This window comes from Lissotriton vulgaris, chromosome 5 (assembly GCF_964263255.1).
Source record: "Lissotriton vulgaris chromosome 5, aLisVul1.2, whole genome shotgun sequence".
In the NCBI taxonomy this organism is placed as follows: Eukaryota; Metazoa; Chordata; class Amphibia; order Caudata; family Salamandridae; genus Lissotriton; species Lissotriton vulgaris.
In genome coordinates this window covers 194094291-194117348 of record NC_141693.1, presented here as the reverse complement: position 1 = coordinate 194117348, position 23058 = coordinate 194094291, and the positions used below count along the sequence as shown (strand labels likewise).

Sequence of the window (23058 nt, the reverse complement as noted above, 5' to 3'; positions counted from 1 at the left end):
TCAGGGTGTAATACCCTCCAGGCATCTTTAATATTGTGGATGCGCCCTATTTATATCATTTATATCATTTCAGCCCTTGCTTTACGCATCCTCCTAAATGCCCCCCGTCTGGTAGTATCAGTATCAATGTTCATAATACAGTTAATGTCACCGAATATCAGATGCTTCCCCTCCCATTCAAGAAGTTCCATATGAATTTTGTCCATAACAGTGGGATCACACAAAATGTGTATTTCTTACTTTCTATAATAAGTTGGGCGATAGCCCATCTACCATTTTTATCTTTCGAGGTTTTAATTGTCTCGGCTTTGAAAAATGTATTTTGTAAAATAGCAACTCCTCTAATTGACACATTTTACAACAACGTTATACCCTAATTCTTTAAGGACATTGCGATCCGTGTAGCACATATGTGTCTCAGACAGTAAAACTGTATGCGGGCTGTACATCCTTAACTCCTCGAAAACTAAGCGCCGTTTGTTCTTACTATTTAGCCCTGACACATTCCAAGCAAGACACCTTACTTTGTCCATAGCAGTAACTTTCTCATCTACCCTTGCCCCCTACACATTAGAAAAAAAGAGAAAAAACATGAACAAAAAACGTTGTCACTTATTGTCTTTCTAAAAACTCGCCTCATGTCAATTTTACTGATTGTACCCTCTCCCAGGACCCCCCACCCCTAAACCCCCTTTTCCACCCCATCCCCTACCATCCCTGCCCACCCCACCCACCCCCTACTTCTTCGTGGAGGAGGATTCCTCTCTCTAACCAGCTGCCGTTGATTTGGGCAGCCAAAAGAGTCACAGCAGTACCTGCTTCTCTCTTCCAAAAGCCCCACAAGTATCTCCGATACCACCATATGTAACACAAAAGAATACTTCGTTAAAACAATGATCCTAAAGCCATTTTTTAACAAAATCAAGAAAAAAAAGAAAGTCTACTATCAGCAATTCTTAAACCACTACCTGCACCATTTTAGCTCTGTAACATTTTTAAATCATTATATATAGTCAGTCACAGTATTATTATTCTGCTGATTTCTCAGTAGATTCTCTCCGCCATTTTTTCACCATTTTTTTCTGCTTCTTGGTCATCAGAAAAAGAATAATTTATGAACATTCTTAAATACTTTTAGACGCGCTGGTTCTTGTAACAAAGCTTGACCACCCAGGGCCTTAATTGGATCAATATATTGTCGTAACTTCCATCGCTTCTCCATGGTAGTTTTACTTAAGTCTGATCTAACAAAAAAAGTTATTGACTCTATAGTGACTGGCTTATTAGGCTGAGCTTTCAGCGACACCGCCTGCCATTGACTCTATAGCGACTGGCTTATTAGGTCGAGCTTTCAGCGACACCGCCTGCCGGATTTACATCTACCGCAAGGTGTAGTGTTCTGGTCTATAGTTGAAAATAGCAAGTTATTTCTGAAACTCTCTGACTGCTCCCGGGCTTTTGGGTAGGAAAGAAATCTTTAGCACACATCATTTGTTTTTGTTTAAGGGTGGAAAACATCTGACAAGGTTTTCAATTGATATAACATAGAAACATATTTTAAACTCTTGCCTTTTACCTGTTTGGAAGTATATGCCCAGCTCGAATGCATGTGATCTGAGAATGTTGGATTTATGAAGAGGGACATTTTGTAACTTTGAAATACTAATAAAAGCTTGTTGATCTAGAATTGTAATAATAGTCTGTTGCTATTGATGTTTAATGGAAAAATCCTGTTTTTTAAAGAGAAAGCCATACGTGATTTGAATGATTTACTGCCTAGGTTTATTTTATACTGTGCTTGAAACATTAAAGCAATATTGTTGATTATTGTTCTTATTTGTATAATACTGTATAATGCATACTTTGGGTATAGTTGTTGATATGCATTTTGCTCAGTCATCTACTGTTCATCCTGTTTTCTTCTTAAAGCGCCCTTCATGGATTTGAAGGATTGGTAAAGTTATGTTTTATTTAGCGCGAACTTGATCCGAATTGGGTATCAGAAAACTTTACATAACAACAGTTTTGTTACATGACGACACATTAATTTTTGTTAGGCATGGGGAGATTAAGTGATTTGCCCAGAATCACAGGATGTTCAGCCTCATTGCCGAGACTCAAACCCAGTTCCCCAGATTCGAGGTCGACCACCCTAGCCATTAGGCCAACCCCTCTTGTTATCACTTTGATTTTCTTTATTGCATGTGATATAAAAAAAATGTTTTTATTAAAAAGCATAAGATGCAAAAGCCACTACCATTTTCATGTAATTGTGTGAAATCGAATCCAGCTGTACCTGCTACTATCCTTTTCATAAATTGCTTTGATAGTCAGATAGTTGTACTTTTCATTTTTCTAGGAACTTATGAACTGCGCATTGACCTGCATGATTTTGAAAATAATTATCACTTTGCCAAATATAGTTCTTTCCAAATTGCTGGAGAGACGGAGAAGTATCAGCTGATATATGAAGCCTTCACTGGAGGAAATGCAGGTAAGGAATTCCATGATTCCTGAAACAAAAGTGGTGCCAGCAACCACTATATTCTTTTTAAGCTAAAAAACAAATTAGAAATGGATCTTTTATGTTCTGCAAAAAAGTATTGGATCTCTTATGTTCGTCATCACCAAATGCATATTAAAACCCGGGGGAATGTATATGGCTCAAATATAAAATAAAATATCTGTGACATTTTTCATAAATTACAGCATTCACGAAACTACCGTAGTTTTTTTTGGACGATAGCATTACTGCCTCTGGTAGAACACTAAGGGGCTGATTACGTTGGCGGACGGACTTCAGTCCATCCACATTCGTATGTGTAATGGGACCGCCGCCTACAAGGTGGTCCAACAATAAGCAATACAATGTGACCGAAACAACGGCTGCTGCAGCACCCGCCGCAATATAAAAATGGGACATGTTACATATCCCTGCACTACATGTCTGCCACATGATGCAGTGATATGTAGAGGGGGGCACCATAGGTGCCCCCCAGGTCCCATGTCCAAGGGCCAGGGTGAACGGGGGCCTGATACAGGCCCCCAAAGTCCCATTCCACCAGCCTTTCATGGCAAGTTAACCGCCATGAAAAGGCTGGTGGAAAGGGACATTGTAATCTCTATAGCGGTGCCTGGCACCATCGTAGGGAATACAATTCCCCCCTACGCCGACGCACCAGCGGGCTCAAAGAGTCCGTTGGATGTGTTGCAGTCGGACATTTTTATGGGCGGGCGTGAAACATCTATCTGATGGGGGCAAGACCACCACTGACAGCCTGTCGGCGGCAGTCTCTCTGCCATCATAATCAGCCCCTAAGTTCTTCAAAAATTTGTTGCAAGTAATTTAAGTTTTCAAATTAATTTGATGTCAGAAGAATAAGGTACAAAATGTATCTTCTTCAAAAGTAGGCCTTACTGTTAAAAATATGAGTGTAAACTTAGTGCTTAGTTGATTATTTGGTGGACAGAGACATCACTGTTGGCCTGGTGGGGGACTTAGCATCCACCAGGCTGAGACTACTACCCTGCCAAATTTTGAAATTACTGCCAAATTGGCAATCATGTCTAAAGCATTGGCAGGAACCTCAGTCACGGTGGTTCCTGTCATTGCTTTGTACTGGTTGGTGGAGCTCCGCCAACATGATAGAGCCATGCACCAAACAGTTTTCTTTTTAAAATGAAAAACCCATAGGGAGGGGAGCATTTAGCAGTTTTCACTTCCCCTTACGACAAGGGTTTTCCTGGCTGTGACGGCCAGTGAAAACTGACCTTTAAACCCACCATCTAAGTTAGATAGGTGGAATAAGAGGCCTGCTTCCAAAAGCCCTTACTCTACAGGGCTATCAGAGGGGTTTAATAATGCCAGAGACCTAGTAGTCTCCGCCGTGATTAAACTCAAGGTCCATCCACATCTAAATTTGGCTGACGGGTATCTATATCTTGGAGGTATAGATACTCACTCACTGTTGCTATGGAGTAGCTATACCACCAAGATATTAAATTGGCCCCTAAGACTAGCAGGTACACTAGAAAAAATAAAAAATTCAAACATTATTTAAAAAATTCAAAATTTTTATTTTCTCCATCAGAAAATCATTTAATGTTGAGCACCTTCATTCTTAGTTCATGTCTATTCATGGAAGTTTTCCAAGAGAAATTGATGATCTCTCATATCAGTGTCTCCTTCTTCTGGTTCAATCTTTGCCATATATGTTGATTTAGGAGCTGTGTACTAAATGTTTAGCAGCCTAATTGTTGTTGTTATCCAGACCTCAGGCTTTTCAGAATCTTTGTCCTTCCAGTCTCAATGAGTTCTGATTCTCTGGATGATATCCACAATGGAATTTCTGCTCCATTATTAGTACCACGCAAAGGTGTTTCATAACTCCATTCTTCTACTGAGTTCCTTTATCTGATTCTAAAGAAGGTTGACAAATGGAATCAAGGGATCAACTTCCTGAATAAATGCTTGGCTACAATGAGAGCATCACATCATCTGGTTAGATATACTTTCATCCACTTTCTAAACAAACAACCACTAGGATATTTAAAACCATTGCACCGGGGCTTTTCAACAACATCTATTTGTAATCTTGTGAAGGGACTTAAAAGGGGCCCCCTGTAAACTCGGATATGGGGCAGACAGGCAGGGGAAATAAAGTCAATGCGAAACAAAGAAAAGTCTAGCCCTTCACAAGAATAAGCAAGGCTCTATTAAGAGTCCTATGATAAAATCAGCAGTAGTGAGCTCACTGCGACCCAGAACAACATGGACTGACTCAGATACAGTTCATTATCAAAAAATAAATTGATATTTTATTGCATTTTTTTCAAAAATAGAGAATCAATTAACATTTTTACAAAATATAATACCATTCAACAGGTCATCACAAAAATTATATCCTCAATAATGATTCAACAAAGGTCCCAAACATCCCCACACTCATTCTATCAATCATGCAACAAAGTCACACATTCTTCCCAGATCATGTATAAAAAATATTCACACATACTCCCACATTCAAAATCCAATCAATAAACATCAACCTATGGTTGCCAGATGTTATACATAAATGTGAGGTCCTGCGGAGTCTCAAGATGGGAATTGGAGACTAGATGGCCAAGATTAAGCATGGGCGAATTTTGCGACTTCGCGATCCGCGAATTTGCGGATTTGCAAATTCAAGATCCGCAAAATTCGCGAATTTGCGGATTTTTGGTTTTTTGCGTGTTCGCGGGGTTTTTTGCGTGTTCGCGGGGATTTTTGCGTCTTCGCGAGCCGCTTGCATAGCGAAGTTACCCATGCAGTCGTTTATGGGAGAGGGAGAGATAGATAGATAGATAGATAGATAGATAGATAGATAGATAGATAGATAGATAGAAAGAGAGAGAAAGAGAGGGAAAAAGAGAGGGAGAGAGAGAACGAGAGAAAGAAAGAGAGGCCGGATCTCTGAAGGGCCAGATTCCTGAGTTGCCCCTACAGAACATACAGATTTTATTTTCAGCAAAATGCATATGAAAATTGTGCTGTAAAGGTCTCTTTTAGTTTAACCCCTCCTGACAACTCAAAATGGGTGTATTTGCCATCCTCTCACTTCTTGCTGTTTTTTATATCTGTAAGTGCTTCCTGACGAGGTTTAATTCCTTGGACAGGTGCCTCGTTGCCTACTTGTAACTATTCTCTGACCCTGCTTCAAGGGTCAGAGCAGGGTCAAAGAATAGTTGCAAGTAGGCAACGAGGCGCAGGGAAGCAATTAGCAGCAGGTGTCCAAGTTGAAGTTAATTTGTTTGTAACCCTTTTGTAAAAGGTTACAAAGAAATTAGGTTCAACTTTTGCACCTGCTGCTGTAACCCGTGCTTGGCTGAAAATTCGTCCCCGCTGATTCGCGGATTTTACCGCGATTTCGCGAGATTCGCGGATCGCAAAATCGTGGAAAATCCGCAAATTGGCCCGCGAAACGGATTTTTCGCCCACCCTTAGCCAAGATACAGGACAGTTTCATAGCGCCAATGCCCATTTCGGTGTTTGGCCGGATCACAAGGCCGCACCTTCGTCAGGGCACATAATAGAGAGGGGAAGTAGGGAAGGAATAGGACAGCGAAATCAGCAAACAATCACCAAGAGAAACTTTACATACTCTCAGGAGCAGTATGTCGAATTACACCAGCCTAAGCAAGATGTGTCTTAGGGGCACCGGTGGAGACAGGTATCGCCCAAAGGTTTTTAAAAGGACACAGAGGCGGGGGAGTATTCAGGACAGCTGTAGATTTAAGCTTCGTGGATACATGGATATACTCAAAGGGCCTCAAGTTAGGACACGACCGGGGTAGCAGAAAATAATTAGCCAGGAGAAGGTCTGGACAATCAGTGAAGATTGGAAACCTTGCCTGTCGAAAAACAGTATTCCTTAATTGCGATTGGCAATTTGCTAATCTCAATTAAGGAATACTAAGAAATCGCTAAAAAATAGCGATTTTGTACATACATCCCTATTTGCAAATCTCAAATAGCGATTTCTAAAAAAAATTGCTATTTGAGAATCGCAAATCAAGTTGTTGATACATATGGCCCAAAATGTTTCAGAACTCTATCGTGAGTTTGCATGATCACTCGTAAGAGCCAGCTCCTTCATAGTAATATACTGAACACCCATCAAAGAAGGTATATTCAGTTCCATATTGTAACAGTCGAGTTATTTTTGTTTATAACCTAATTTAAAAGTGACAAACAATACGTAAAGCATTTAAAAAAGACATCCAAGTAACCCCTAGGAGGTTAATTAAGGAATACTTTCCTATTCATTTCTATGGGCCAGGAGGCCCATGGAAATGAATGGGAAGTTATCCTCAATTTGCGATTAGCTATTTGAGAATCGCAAATCGAGAATAATTTCAAGGGTGCCAGGGTGTCCAAAGGTTACTACAGTCTACAATTGAAGACTTCGGGAATCAAATAAATGTGCAGCTTCTCACACCCTTAGAATTGGGAATAAGGTCAGTGTTTTCTAACTGTGACCTGAAAGCCATGACCATGGTCACAATTTTGTGTTTTTTTCAATACTAATCTAAGGCACGGTGTGGTTATGGGTCTATCTCACTCTTTCCAATGATGTTCGGAATCTTTGAGGAATTTTTTCAGGTTTAGGATAATTTGTAAAAAAAAGCTTCCCATTCCAAATCACCTTCTTTTCTGGCTTTTCACGTTTCCTTCTTTCCTAGTTTTTCACTTCTTTCTGCCTAGATATGGCACAAGATATCTCAAACATTGCAGGATATATTAAATCTTTTGTATATATGTGTATCTATCATGCAAAATGAGACATATCATTACCTTCGCAGCCTTGAGGAAGTCACTTGGTATGATGGAACATGTGTCGGCTGTAGCTCATTTGGATCTAGAACATGAGGACATAACCATCAAAATGTAGTCTCTTGAATGTTACATCTCTTTGAGGGGCTATGGTCCTTTCATTTTGGAAATTGTGATGTCTTTTTGAATTAAATAATCACTTTTTTGTGAACCTAAATCTGTCTGTTGCCAGTGATATTCTGAGAGTATACAAAGTAGCTTGTTTTGATTTTTAGTTTGTTGTTGTTGAATGGTTTGACAAGTTACCTTTATTAGTAAGGATTATGGCTAGCCATATAATTACTGCTCAGCAGGTGGTTGGTATGCTTTTTGAATCTTCCTCGGAGCAGAGGAAGATTCAAAAAGCATACCATAAGACATGACAGGGCGTCTGAGGGAGAGAAGGAAGTGCAAGATTCTGGCAGTGAGTTTTCTGTCCTAGTGGAACCTTCTGAAGATGAAGCTACTCTCAGTGCAGATAAAGCTACTTTCAGTGCGGATGAAGTGCCTGTTTTAGAGGAGAACACTGATGTGTTGATGGTGCAGCAAGAAACATCGGGATTGCAGCCTGAGGCTGCAAGGCTTCCTACTGGAAGTGCTGTACTCTGGGTTGATCCAAACATGGTGCAGCCTGTGTTGCCTGCCTTTAGTGGTGATGCAGGGTGTAGAGTGGAATGTGATTTTTTTTGCCTGTACAGTTTTTTCAGTTGTTCATGGATGATGTATTTTAGGCTGAGATTGTTGAGCAGGCTAATTTGTACGCTGAACAGTTTGAGGGACAACAGTGCCAGACTTAGTCCCTGCTCTAGAGCTACCCGGTGGACTCTCACAAATCTTGATAAGGTGAAAAAAGTTTTTGAGTAAACTTTTTGGATGGGCATGATAAGGAAGCCGTTCCTGTCTTCACACTGGCCTACCAGTCCCTTGATGGCAAAGGCCATATTTCCTGCAATTATGAGTTGTGATCGGTATTTACTTTTGCTTCGGATGCTGCATTTGGTTGATAATGCTTTGGCGTTGCCACGAGATCACTGTAACTGTGACTGTATTTTTAGGATTTGATCTGTTCTTGATCACTTTGTTGATCGATTTTCAGAGATCTGTACTCCAGGGAAAGAAATAGCTGTTGATGAGTCTTTGGTCCTGTTCAAGGGTCGTTTGGTTTTTAGGCAGCACTTTCCTAACAAGAGGACACGTTGTGAAATTAACATGTATATGTTATCTGAGAGTAGGACAGGATATGTCTATAATTTCCGAGTGTACACTGGTAGGGATTTCACTATTTACCCCCCTGTTTCTCCGTCCACTTTTGAAGTTTCCGACAAAATTGTGTGCAATCTTCCTAGAGGACTGTTTAACAGAGGTCACAATTTGTACCTTGATAACTTTTACATTGCTGTCCAATTGTTTAAGGAATTGTTCAAAGTTGACACTTTGCTTGTGGCACAATCCCCTCTAACCATAAAGGTTATCCAAAAGAGCTTGTTTGCAAAAAGCATCAGAGGGGACAGTGCAGTGCCTTGCATAGTGAGGAACTGCTATCTGTGAAATTTGTGAACAGGAGGGATGTGTACATGCTGACTACCGTTCATGATGAGAGCACTTCACCTGTGACTGTTTGGGGTCAGGTTGCTGAAGTGCGCAAACCTGTGTGCATTGTAGACTACAATAGGCACCTGGGTGGTGTCGATAGAGTAGATCAGAGGTTGGAACCTTACACTGTTGTTCGTAAGGCTTACATCTGGTAGAGTCGTATGCACTGTGCCGATTGTACTTCTAATCCTGGGCTGTGTGTGCCCACATGTTTCAGAGTGTATCACACTCAAAAGAGTTTTTGGGAGCAACAGTCAGTCTAATAATGTACTGCCTGGTCTGTATCGTTTTATATAGTTGTTGTTCAGTTTCACGTTTGGCAATAGAACGATTCTTTAGTTACTGCTGTTGTTTTTGTAGTTATAGTTTTTATCTAGTTGCAATTGGTTTGTGCTTTCTTTATTGTAAAAAAAAAATAATTACTGTGTGCGTGGACTGGCGCTTGCCTAGCGGTGTGCGTGGACTGGCACTTGGCTGGCGCTGTGTGTGGACTGGCGCTTGGCTGGCGGAGTGCTTAGATTGGTGCTTGGCTGGTGGTGTGTGTGGACTGGCACTTGGCTGGGGGTGTGCGTGGGCTGGCGGTTGGCTGGCAGTGTGCATGGGCTGGCGCTTGACTGTTGGTGTGCCTGGGCTGGCGCTTGGCTGGCAGTGTGTGTGGGCTGGTGCTTCTCTGGCAGTGTGGGTGGGCTGGTGCTTGGCTTGTGTTTGGCTGGCAGTATGGATGGACTTGCGCTTGACTGGAGTTGTGCGTGGGCTGGCAGTGTGCATGGGCTGGCAGTGTGCGTGAGCTGGCGGTGTGAGTGGGCTGGCACTTGGCTGGCAGTGTGTTTGGACTGGCGCTTGGCTGGCAGTGTGGGCGGGATGGTGCTTGATTGGTGGTATGCGTGGGTTGGCATTTGGCTGGCAGTGTGTGAGTAGTGACCTGCTACTGGTCATTACACACTCTGCTAGTCAAACTCCACTGCTAGACACTATGTCAACCACCAGCTGGTGTGATTGCTGTGTCAGTCATGTGGGCGTATGAAAGTGATGGGCCCTAGAATGGCGCTGTCTGTTAATGTGAATGTTGTAATGGTCTTGGCCCATGGCTGGTGGTGTGAATGGCCTGTAAAGAGGTGTGTCACGTATGAAAGATGTGTGAATGGCCTGTAAAGAGGTTGGTGCCTTGCCTAGGCTTTACAGCTCATGTCATTGGTTCAGGTTTTTAAATATTAACAGTGCATTTCCGTTTTGTGAAATCTCTTGTTAATAACATTTTGCACTCCGACCCTTCACTCACCCTCGTGCCAAATTCAACTAGTATGTGTGAATACTTATGGAATTGTTCATTTTGAAGGAATAATTGTCTTTTCTGTCTATCTCTGCCAGGGTGTACATTGTCTCCACATTGTCTGTGGATGTGAGTGTTGTAATGTACTAGGTCCACAACTGGTGGTGTGAAAGTGTGTGTCAAGTATGAAAGGTGTATGAATGGCCTGTAAAGACCTTTGTGTCTTGTCGTGGCTTTACAGCTCACAAGCAGTGAGTCATTGGTCCAAGTTTTTAACCTTTTAATTATTAACTTTGCCTATCCTTTTTGTGAAATCTCTTGTTAATAAAATATACATTTTGAACCTTTCACTCACCATAGTGCCAAATCCAGCCCTGAATAGTGCTTGTGTGCACATGTGGCACACAAACATGCCTTAAGGGCATGTATGTCTGCCACATGGCACTGGTGTAAATCCTTAAAGCACAGAAGCACTCTTCAAAGTGCTTCCTACATGTCATTTACCGATTTGGTAAATACCGAATCGGTAAATGATGATTCGGTAAATACAGAATCAGTAAATACCGATTCAGTATTTACCGAATCTCCCCTACATGTCAAATGGCTCAATACCAGTCGGTAAACCCGAAATTCAGTAAATGTCTACCGAATTCGGGTTTACCAACCGGTAATGGGCCACCTACATCTGGCCCTTAAATTCAAATAAATGACAATTATTCAAACATGATCACTTAACACTAGTAAAAGAATCAGAAAACCTCCTTCACCTCGCATAGTACAAGCACTTGAACTGATCCTCACCACTGCTTTATGTGGAATGAGTAACCGCATCTTGATATTTTGCTTTAGTGAAGTGATCAAGGCACCTAATCCATGCCTTTTTGGAAAATGGAATAGATAAACCTCACATTTCCTCTTACTACCCAGAAATTCTGCACAGTTGAGTGCCCAAACTAATTTCCCATAAATGTATATACTAATGAACTTAACTATGTGTCCTGAACTCCCTAGAAAATATTCCTCTAAAATGTTTGCTCATCTTGGCATCCCTCATGGAGGACTTGGTGAAGGTTCTGGTCTGGTTCTTCACTATCCTCGCTGGTCATACCTAGTACATCCAATGTGAAGTGCCACTGATGACTCTGATTCCCATATCTCTTTGGGGACGTTAGCGGTCCATACTATCACTTACTGTCTTTAAAGATCTATGTGGAACTGCTAGGGGAGCTGTATCACCTCATCATTTAGACTATCTTGGTGAATTCTAGGGTTGAATGTAACACATCATGAAACCTAACTCCTTTAAGAAGGAGTTGCTTTTCTATAATGGGCTCCTCTCATGTTACATCCCCGATGCCCACTTAAATGCTCTCCAGACAGTCTACTCTGGATTCTGCTGTAAATTATGGGATCCAAATCAGAAAATTGGCATTTGTCTGATCTTTGCCTTTTTACCTTCCAAAAACAAGAAACAAACATTGTCTCCCCACGTCTGATATTTGGTGGGGCCAACAGACCTTATTGGATCTTCCTGCTTTAGTAATGCTACCTCTTAAAAGTGTTCACCACTCAGCAGCAGTGGCCGCTCATCCCCTGTGGCTGAGGAGCGTCACCCCCCAGCACTTTTAAATTGTTAAAAATAAAACTATAATAAAACGGGTTTAGACCCCGTTTTATTATTATTTTATTTTTCATTATGCGAGACTTGGGGGCAGGGCCAAGGTGGTGACAGGCTGGGCACTTCCTCCCCAGTGCATGTGAGTGTGGCCGGTCGTCTCAGGCCAGCCAAACCCACATGCACAGTGACGCTCTCTCCAATTGCTGGGGTTGGAGAGAGCAGGCTCAGGCTCCCAGTCTGTCCTGGAGCACAATTCTGTGGTGCTCATGCCAATCCTGAAGCGGCATTCATGATGAGAAATGATGAGTGGAAAGGAGAGGGCAACAGAAGATCATGACACAATCCTGGAGGGTGCAGGTTAGTTCTTTTTATGTATTTTTCCATTTGTCTCCATGGTCTCTCATTCCTTACCCTCCCCGACCCATTCCCCATTGCCTCCTTTCCCCAACACGAGCCGATCCTACTCAGCAGGTTCTTTAGTTTTTGAGTCTCTCAAATTCAATCACACCATAATTCTTTTTCAGTTACACTAGTTGCCTTTACATCTTTTAAAAATATAGTCTTCATTGCTTTCAGGGCATCAGGGTCTTGGTTCTTCCAAGGTATTTGCATGAGAAATTGAAGTTCTCAGGCAGGTGTAGTGGTACCAGGAGATAAGATTTTGTTTTGCTTAGAAATTTCCAGATTCTATAGACTTAATGTGGCATAAGCTTTCTGTTGTAGTGGTTAATTCCCCTCTTCTTTCTTCACATCAATGCTCTCTCTGTTCAGCCTGCATGACAGGAGATTAATGTATGATGTCATGGAATGTTGGTGTGTGGACTAGTGGAGAGCGTCAGTTGGAGGATGAGAGGCTGAGCAGAAGGAGACTGCTCCTAGTGGGGCTGCTGTACATCTTTACCTCTATCCTATTACCATCATACCTTCATCTTCTACAACTGAACTGAAACTAATAAAGGAACTACTTGGAACTACCACTCGGCCTACTCCTTGGATTATTTATTTACAACATTTTGGCGACGTTTGGACTCTTGAACCTACCTATATCTCCTACAAGGAACATTTTCGTGGCACAGGTCTTCTTTTGCCTTCCTTTGAGAGAAATGGGGATGGTGTGCGTGCCATTAAGTTCCTTATATTTCGTTGTGCATTCATTGCTTGCATTTTCATTATTATTACATTGCATTTCATTGTTTTGCATTATTGCACTATGTTCCATTTTAATTAATCGCTTTATTGCATTCCATTATTGCAATGACTTTGTATTCCTTCTGTTTCTTTACTTCTTATTCTTCTATTGCCTTTTGTTGTGAAGAGAGAGGATATGTTGTAGTGGTTAATTCCCCTCTTCTTTCTTCACATCAATGCTCTCTCTGTTCAGCCTGCATGACAGGAGATTAATGTATGATGTCATGGAATGTTGGTGTGTGGACTAGTGGAGAGCGTCAGTTGGAGGATGAGAGGCTGAGCAGAAGGAGACTGCTCCTGGTGGGGCTGCTGTACATCTTTACCTCTATCCTATTACCATCCTACCTTCATCTTCTACAACTGAACTGAAACTAATAAAGGAACTACTTGGAACTACCACTCGGCCTACTCCTTGGATTATTTATCTACAACACTTTCTCTTCTGCAGATCCTTGCCTTTGGAGCTCTCTCTTCACAGAGTGTTACTCTCATACTGTTCAGTTAAAGTTTACCACCCTCATAGATTGGAAGTTGGAAGTGTCATTCGCATTTTGATCAGTCAAAACTAGAGCTATTGGTTCTTGTAATTGGCAGTCATGACTTATGAAGTTTGTCCTCTGGACAGACAAACAGATGTTTCATTGGTACAGTGGATTTATAAATCCACTGTGGGGTGCCAACTTTCATTGTTTTCTGTTTAAATTTCTATTTTTCCATATACTATGCCTTCATTGTGAGGAAATATAAATTTTTGGTCAAGTTGTGTTCCCTAGCGCGTACCCCACCGTCTCCATGTACCAGCTTAAAGTGCATGTAACTTCCCTCCTGTGTCAGCTATGAAGACGCAAATACATTTGCGTCCAACGTTAACATGTCCTCTTTCAGATCCACCCTGAATGGATTAAATAGTCCGTTCCTAAGTATGCTATGCCAACGTCTTTTTGTAGTGTACCTTACATGTTTTTCAGCTCTGGCAAAGTAGGCCCTGAATTTCTGCCATCGAGCCTCTTTTCAGGCTTCTGACTCGGAAAGCCTCAGCCCAGGCTGCCTCTGTACCCGTGAACTCTGACTTACTTCCAGCGCGGCCCACCGCGCTCAGCTCAGCCTGCTGCCTGCCAAGACTGACTATAACCTTCGAGTTATCTGTTCCGCTCCTCGAAAATGCATTCCTGCCTACTAGCTTCAGTAAACATCCCCCTCAGCTACAGGGCCAAAGGGCCGACCTGTCTCCGTGCAAGTAATTCACAGCCTCTGTTACCGTGCTCCCATGGAAGGCCCCATGCCCCCACGTTTCTCATGCAGACACTTAGGCGCTTATACACGCACTCACAGTCAGTATAGAATAGCTTCTGCCCCAGAGACCTTTTCCGTCCAGATAATATGGTTCCCAAACATCAGATATCAGATATGATAGAAGTACAAGTTGATCTGACATGCCAGACTTCTGTCTCTTTCCGTCAGTGTAAATGTCAAGTCCCCTGCACCCTCCAGTTTCACGTCAATCACAGGTCATGCAGCTGCGCGCGCATCCAAGCTTCCGATTTCTGCTGACATTGCAACATTTCTGTTTAGTGCCACCCCCTAGTGACACCTACCTGTGACGTTTCTAGCACACACCTCTAGTTCACGCCTAATCCACGCCTTCTGATTACGTACTAGTAACACGTGGATACTGTTATCTTGTCTTCTCTCAGCTGTTACGCCTACTGTACTGTTTTCTATGACATGAATTAAGTATATAAGCTATGTACTGTCAATAAAATGGAGCGCTCTATCCCTTCTTCCACCCCTGTGGTGGGAAGAACATGATATTCCGGTCTTGACCATTCCTTTTTGAGGAATAAAACCCCTAAGAACTCTAACACCACGGACTCTGGTTTTTTCTTTCCGATTTGAGTTATTATTGATTAAGTACTTACCTGCATAGAAATTAAGACGGTAAATTATATATTTACATTATTTTGGCGCCCGAACAGGGACCCCTCCCCCACCTCATGCGCCGGTTGGTGCGTTGCAAGCTCTGTCCCCTGCCATCAGTTAGAAGGAAACTACGCGTACCGGCAGGATTTCCTGCATCTCCCTCTGGCCCACGGAGGTGACGAAGACTGCGATCAGTACCCAGACGAGGCGGTGAGGAGTGCGGAGGATCCCGACCAGAGCCTAGCCGAAAGAAGCAAGGTCCGAGGTGTCAAGAGGCCCACCAGTTTTCCGAAGTTTTCCGAAGTTTTCCGAAGTCGAGCCGAGTCGAGTCCAGTCCAGTCGAGTTTTCCGAGGCCTTCTGTTTCCGTGCTTCCCGGTGAGTACCATTGCTGGGACGTATCTAGACGGGTTTGGGTACACAAGTCCGGTCTGCACTGTTTTTAGACAGTGTATCTGTACTGTTTAGCAGTATATCTAGTATTCTGAAGTTTCTGCACTGTTTACCAGTGTATCTGTACTGTTTAGCAGTACATCCAGTATAGGGGGTAGTCATATATGTTTCAAAAATGTCTTTTCAAGTGATTAATGTCGTGGTATGAATGTGACCGTTTTTAAATGTGCATTATTGTGTTCTTGTATAGCTAGCTGTATTCAGTATTAAGTAGTAAGGATTGAGCATTCAGTATTAAGTAAACAAGATGCCGTTTTTCGACAAATTAAAGCAGATAGGAACTAGGAAAGGGATACTAGAGGAAGCAATTCCTATCCCCCCTAGGGACACTCCAGGAAACTTCATGTACCACAAGCATGGCATAGATGCCATATTATATCTAGAGTTATGGGCCGACTATACTAAGCATCTAGACGAAAGACACAGATGGCCTGTTACCGGAACATGGGATGCCGAGTGCATCATGAAGGTAGAGGAAGTACTATGGAAAAAGAAAGCCAGACAATCTCAGAAAGACGCCATAGAGATTTGGCGTAAGGAATCGCATAAGCGTGCTGAAAAAGCACTACGTAGAGAAGACAGACTTAAAGAATCAGAAAAGGCCCAAGAAAACGAGTTAGTTACCGAGGGGATCCGAGTAAAAACAGAGCAAGTAGACCGCGCACGAAATAACCTCGTGAACGGTATGTATCTCGCGGCTGAGGGTTCGCCTGAGGCCATTTCTGAAATACCGAAAAATCTACCACCACCATTAGTTCCAACTAAAGTAATGCATAAGACTACTAAAGACATATTCCTGAATTCCTATCTAGAGGATGTAGCACCCGCTTACACCAATCTGCCTGTCCGCGCCCTGCCTAACGACAGGGACGGGGGTGGTAACCCGCCCCAAGATCAAATTCCGCCAGTACCACAACAGAAAGCTCCTGTTCCACCACCTCCACCACTTCCCGCACTTAAAGTTGATCTACCGAAACCACTTCTACCTGATCCTACTAAAAGACAAGTTCAAGTTCAGATACAGACTCCGCCGAGAGATAATGCCCAAGCTTCCGCCTCAGGGGGTGCGGCCGGGGGTCTACACACCCCGCCATTGACACGCAGGTTACAGCTCAAGGACTTGCGGAGTCCTTTTACGTTCAAGTCTCCCAGCCTTGATATATTCAAGGAAAACCTTTCAGTTTGCAGATATGATCCAGTACCCGGTAAAGACAATGTAATGATGATGGCATCACTACGGTTAAGATCTGCTACTGATTTCCTGCTATGCTATGCAGGAATGAAGGAGCGCCTAGATAGAATATATGAGTTTGTTCAGACGGGGAAAGACCCTGACAGTATTCAGGAGGCCATGGAGAAACAGAAAGTTGACGTTCAAGCACAGATACTACGTTTTTTCATAAATTGCCTAATAAGAGAACGAGACAGGCCTGGGACAGATCAGAGTGAATTAGATGCACTAAACAAGTGGGATCAAAATATATCTGAAGGAAAACACGATAGGGGAACTTGCATAGCCAGTATGTACAAGAAAATTAGAAAGGCAGTAATAGATATACACCAAAAAGAGAAAGAAAAGGCTTCCTCCGAGGAGGAAGAAGAACTTGAAGAACCAGAAAAGACTACAGATACTATAGCGTATGTAGGTAAGGGAACTTACCTTAGGAAAGGTATCCGTCCGGAAAGCAAGAGAGTTTTCCTCTCTGCCTTAACAAACCCGAATTCTTCTGAACATCAGTTCCAGGAGACTGATAAAAGACTCCGAGACCGAGTGTGGTACCACATACTCAATTCGATGGATGAACAAGAACTAGCCCGGTCAGCCATATTATGGGCTGAAAATCCGGATATGTATAATGATGATACACTAGCGCAGACATTTCTGAACCTCTCCCCAGACGAACAGAAACTAGCAGGTGTATACATGATTCAGCACCTCCTCATGAAATACAGAAACCAACATTCTGATCCAGGTCCCTTACACGAAACATTAGAAGCACTACTCATGGATAGATGGAGAGGTTTAAGTACCAAGTTAATACAAATAATTCTAGAACAGCGACATAGATATAACACTTTCATAAGCTCTGAATATGTTCCCGCTCCGCCCCCAGAAAGGAAAACGTATCACATGCAATGCCTGAGTGGCATTGAAAGTCAGAATCCCTTACGAGAAGTACACCCAGTTATGGGTGAGGACAATCTCTTGAAACGTGTATATGTACACACGCCACTGACCAAGTTAGAACTGTTAGAAATGAAGAAACTAGTCCCGAGCCATGATAAAGACCCTGCAGGTTTCCACAGAGAGCTTAAAGACATGTTACTGATGGGGGATTACACATATGATGATATCATGAAAATGTTAAAGGTACTGCTGCCCACGGGCATCTACGAGAAACTAAAGGAAAAGGAATGGGAGGTGGGAGAGAAAAAGATTGTATGGGCAGAAATAGAAGACGAAGAGAATAAACGTGTCCCAGGGGTAGGCCTCGGGGACAAAACTAAAGCATTACCAGGTTTGATAGTACAGGTTCTGCCAAGATTATTGGCAACTAGAAAAGAAGACTGGGATGCAATCTCAGCATGTAAACAGAAACCCGACGAAGATACTAGTGACTTTTATTCAAGATTCGAGAAATGCTTTATTATTAATAGTGGTCTTAAACCAAGTAGCGAATCGTACCCGCATCTTTTTGTATCAAAGTTAGTTGAGAATTCCCTGTTAGCAGTCAAGAATCGTGTATACAAGGTTGAGAGTACATGGCAAGCAAATACGCCATCCCAGATGTTACAAATGTTACAATACCATCAGAATAGAATTAGAGAAGAACAGGATCAAGAACAGAAACGTATGAAAGACACGAAAATGAAAATGTTAGTAGCCCAGTCGGTCCATACCGACGGAAACAGAAAGGGTACGAACCAGACAGGTCACGTCGCAGGTCCAGTTAAAGGGACATGCAACTATTGCAAGCAGCCAGGTCACTACGTACATGAATGTCCAGTTCTGAAACATAACATAGCAACAGGTAAAACTAAAGAGAGACCGCATCCACCTAGACAAGATCAGGTTCAGCAACAGACTTCACAGAATGTACAGCCCATGCAGAATACACAGCCTATGCATGCTTCATCGCATACAGCACAGACAGTAGCGTTACCGCAGCCCACTGCCACGACTCAACAAGTTTCTCAACAGATGTACCAGTATGCCCAATCTGCTTACCCTGAGTATCAACGATACACATGAAACAGCCTAGAGAGGGAATTTGGCTTGCCTCTTATTGAAATTCCTGTAGATCAAGAAGGTCCTTATGTACACAGTCAAGTATTGGGAAAAGACAGAAAGTTTTTAATTGACACAGGGGCAAGCCGCACCACAATCAGTCATAATGAAGTCCCAGGGGCACCCCTCTCAGGCTCACAGAATGTTTCCCTTGGTTTTTCAGGACAGCCCATTGTAAATGAAGTATCAGAACCAGTACCCTTGGCTGTCGGTCCATTATCACGAGTTACAGACTTGTTACTTACGAAATCATGTCCAGAAAATCTGTTAGGAATTAAAACATTGAAGGCTCTAGGAGCTATAATCTGCTGTTCCCCGGAGGGAGTTAGACTCTTTCTACGGGATTTCAAGGGTCATTATGTGTTGCGAGAATTCGATGTCAGATTAAAAAATGTACCAGATCACCTGTGGGCAAAAGGCCCAACTGATGTAGGTTGTATGCATATCACACCATACCGTGTTACACTCAAGACAGGAGTTGTACTACCACGAATCAGACAATACAAGTTACCACCCGATGCTGTAGTGGCTTTACTGGAAATCATTGAAGAGCTCATAGCACAAGGAGTGGTCGTAGAGACCGACTCCAATATCTGCAATTCACCCATCATTCCAATTCTTAAACGTACTGACCCCAATGCACCGCCAGTATATCGGCTGGTGATTGATCTTCGAGAACTGAATAAATGTATTGTACCACAGTACCCTGTGGTCCCCGATATCTCTTCCCTATTGACTGCTATTGATTCAGAAGCAACGTTCTTTACTGTAATTGATCTCAAGAACGCTTTCTTCAGTGTACCTATTGATCCAGAGAGCCAATATCTCTTCGGATTCAGTTTAAATGGACGAAGCTTCAAATTTTCCCGCGCACCTCAAGGATTCACAGACAGCCCCAGCATCTATAGTCAAGCACTGAAAAGACAACTAGATTGTATTCAAATGCCAGTTAACACCGCTTTACTGCAATACGTCGATGATCTGCTGATCACCGCACGAAGTGAGCCCGAATGTGAACAAGCATCACTGACAGTTTTACATTTCCTGGCAGACAAGGGACACAAGGTGTCTCCTTCGAAGCTACAATTCTGTGTTCAGCAAGTTGTGTACTTGGGTCACTTGCTGTCCAAAGTGGGGAGACAGCTCACTCCCGATCGCATTCAGTTAATTGTAAATATGCCACGACCCCAGACACAAAAGGAAGTGCGGGCCTTTATAGGCCTCACCTCGTACTGCAGACAATGGATTCCTCAATATGCATTTCTGGCTAAACCACTCATCCAGTTAACGACGCAGGAGGCAGCAACTTCGACTGCCCTCCCTTGGACTCAGGAACATACACAAGCCTTTGAGGAATTAAAGAAAGCATTATGTCAAGCACCAGTTTTAGCGACACCATGCTACAGCAAACCGTTTACACTTTTTGTTACAGAACGTGATGGTACAGCATTGCCTGTCCTCACTCAAGATCAAGCAGGTTCACATAAGCCGTGCGCTTATTTTTCAAGTACATTGGACTCAGTAGCCCAGGCACTCCCTGCGTGCTTAAAGTCAGTAGCAGCAACAGCGTTAGCAATAAGACAGAGCGATTCAATTGTTTTAGGACATCAGTTAACAGTACAAGTCCCACACTCTGTAGAGGTTCTGTTAAACAGAACCCAGACTCAACACTTGACCATAGCACGACTGACAGGTTATGAATTAACGCTATTCCAGCCACACATAGAAATCAGACGCTGCAGCATTCTGAACCCCGCAACACTGTTACCTACAATTATGACAGATCCAGCCCCGCATGATTGTATAGAAATCATTAATGCAGTAACAAAGCCCCGACGAGACTTAACAGATGTTCCACTGACAAATCCAGACCTGACACTTTATGTGGATGGTTCATGTATGCGAACAAGTACAGGAGAATTAGTGGCCGCATATGCCGTGACCACTGAAACCGAAGTAAAAGAAACACATCGTATTGACACACTGTCCGCTCAAGCGGCAGAGCTTATTGCTCTGACCCGAGCCTGTATTCTAGCCAAGAACAGAAATGTCAACATATACACTGATTCCCGTTATGCGTTCGGAGTTGTACACGACTTCGGCATGTTATGGCAAGAACGAGGTTTTCTGACCTCTCATGGTGCCAAGATCCAACATGGTCCCCTCATTCAAGCACTGTTAGAAGCAATACATCTGCCTTCAGGAATATCCGTCATGAAGTGTAAAGCACATACTAAAGTCACAGATTCTGTTTCCCAGGGTAACGACCTGGCAGACCAGACAGCAAAACATACAGCATTGACTCACACTCAGACAACTGACATGACAAAGACAATAGGACCGGCAAACTGTATGACAGTTAGGGATCCCACACTAGATGTTATCGATATTCAGACACATGCTACCCCAGAAGAAATAAAGAAATGGATTGAACAAGGAGGGATCCAAACAGATCAAGGTTGGGTGATGAAGGGAAAATCTACATGGTTTCTCCCTGACTCTATGGTTCAAGTCATGATTAATACAGCACATAGTCCAGCACATCTAGGAGAAAAAGCGATGTTAGACAGTTTACAAAATCTTTGGAACAATAAACACTTACGAGCAGCAGCAAAACAGAAAGTGCGTACTTGCATGATCTGTTGTCAGTTCAATCCAGGTAAAAGCGTCCCTGTAGAGCAAGGTGGATTTCATCCTCCCGATCACCCTTTTGAAGTCCTCCAGATGGATTATATCCAGATGGACCGTTGTCGAGGATTTAAATATGTTCTCGTAATTGTTTGTGCTCTGTCCCGTTGGACCGAAGCATACCCAGTCCCAGATTACATTGCACCGACCACTGCCAGGCAGTTGGTTCGTGAATTCTTTCCACGGTACGGCTTGCCTCGTGTCGTGTACTCAGATAACGGTCAGCCATTCTCATCCGAATTAATGAAAGAAGTTTCTTTATTGTTAGGATACCAGTGGAAGTTCCATTGTGTCCGACATCCCGAAGCCGCAGGCCTTGTAGAGAGGCATAATCAGACATTAAAGACACGACTTGCTAAAATATGTAAAGAGAAAGGGGTCGACTGGATAGTCGCCCTGCCAGTGGCACTGTTCTATATGAGGATGGTTGCCCATTCGAGATCAGGACTATCCCCGTACGAAGTGGTCTTTGGTAGACCACCGAATATGTGGGGGACGCCCATCCCTAAGAAAATTACTGATGTTGATTGCAATATGTTGACAGATTACCTTGCCTCCTTGATGTCTGCACTCCAATCATGTCGTTCACAGGTTGCCGCAGCCTTCCCTGACAACACTGATGTAAAACCACATGATGTCCGTCCAGGTGATCTGATCCTCATAAGGAACTTCGACCGGAAAAGTCCGTTGGAGCCCCGCTGGAAATCGCCGAAGACCGTTCTACTTACTACGAGGACAGCGGTGAAGGTTGAGGGCCGGAAGGGGTGGGTCCACATGAGCCATGTTAAACTGTGTAATGAACTGAAATCCGACCCAGGCTCATCCACCCCTTCCAAAGACTGTATCGAGCCCAGTGACTTTAAAACTTCCGAACGAGAGAAAACTCCCCAAGAGGAGTACAGACTCAAGCTCCGATCTAGCAAGTCAGACAGTTTAATTGTTTAAGTCCTCCTCTAGGTGAATCGGTTAAATAGTTTCTGACATGTATCCCCTAGATCGAGATAGAGAGAGAGAGAGAGAATTCAAGAAACGTACATACTGCAAATCACTGCGTAGTCACTGTATAGTGACATTGTTAATAATGTTTTTTCTAAGTCTTCTGATAATAGTTGCCAGTATACTTCTCCCTATCTATTACCCTATTTTCAAGCGTGAACAATCTGCTTACAATGTCTCTGCTGAACACACTTTTAGCGAGTTACCTCCACACGAACTCTCCTACAGACTTGCGCTGCGCAACAACACATTCATTAGTATGCTGCATCATTCCCATCAAACTAACAATGCTACAGACTGCTGGATATGTGGCCGACACCCTCCCTACCAGAATTACAAGGGAGCTCTGCCCCTCTTTCCGTACCCGTTCACTCACAATGGCTCCTGTGGTGCATGGTTTAAAATAATTAATTCCTTAGATCCTGATATTGCTGTTTTCGACGGGGGCTGGGTTTGGGGAAACCTGAACTTGGTCCTGCTCGACGTCTGTTACCCTGATAAGGAGGGACTCCCCACTAGAATAGGAACTGATCTAGAACATGAAGTATATGGATTAGGTAATTACACAATTAGCCTTATGATTCTTACTGTCGAATCCGAAGCCGCACCAGTTCTACCCGTTATGTCAGTATTACCAGTCACTGGTGAATTATGTATCAGGAAGAAAGGTTCAGTACACTTAGGTCATAGTAAA

General features: G+C 43.0%; 1 protein-coding gene across 2 annotated transcripts in view; it reads left to right on the top strand.

Annotated features, from left to right (window-relative positions):
* The window catches only part of LOC147710457 (ficolin-1-like), a 511385-nt gene that overhangs the window by 427463 nt on the left and 60864 nt on the right, over positions 1 to 23058 (top strand). For both annotated transcript variants that reach the window (XM_086921145.1, XM_086921144.1), the window contains one exon: positions 2360 to 2494. In XM_086921145.1, the coding sequence (XP_086777271.1) occupies positions 2360 to 2494 (135 nt within the window). The remainder of the gene's footprint in view (positions 1 to 2359; positions 2495 to 23058) is intronic.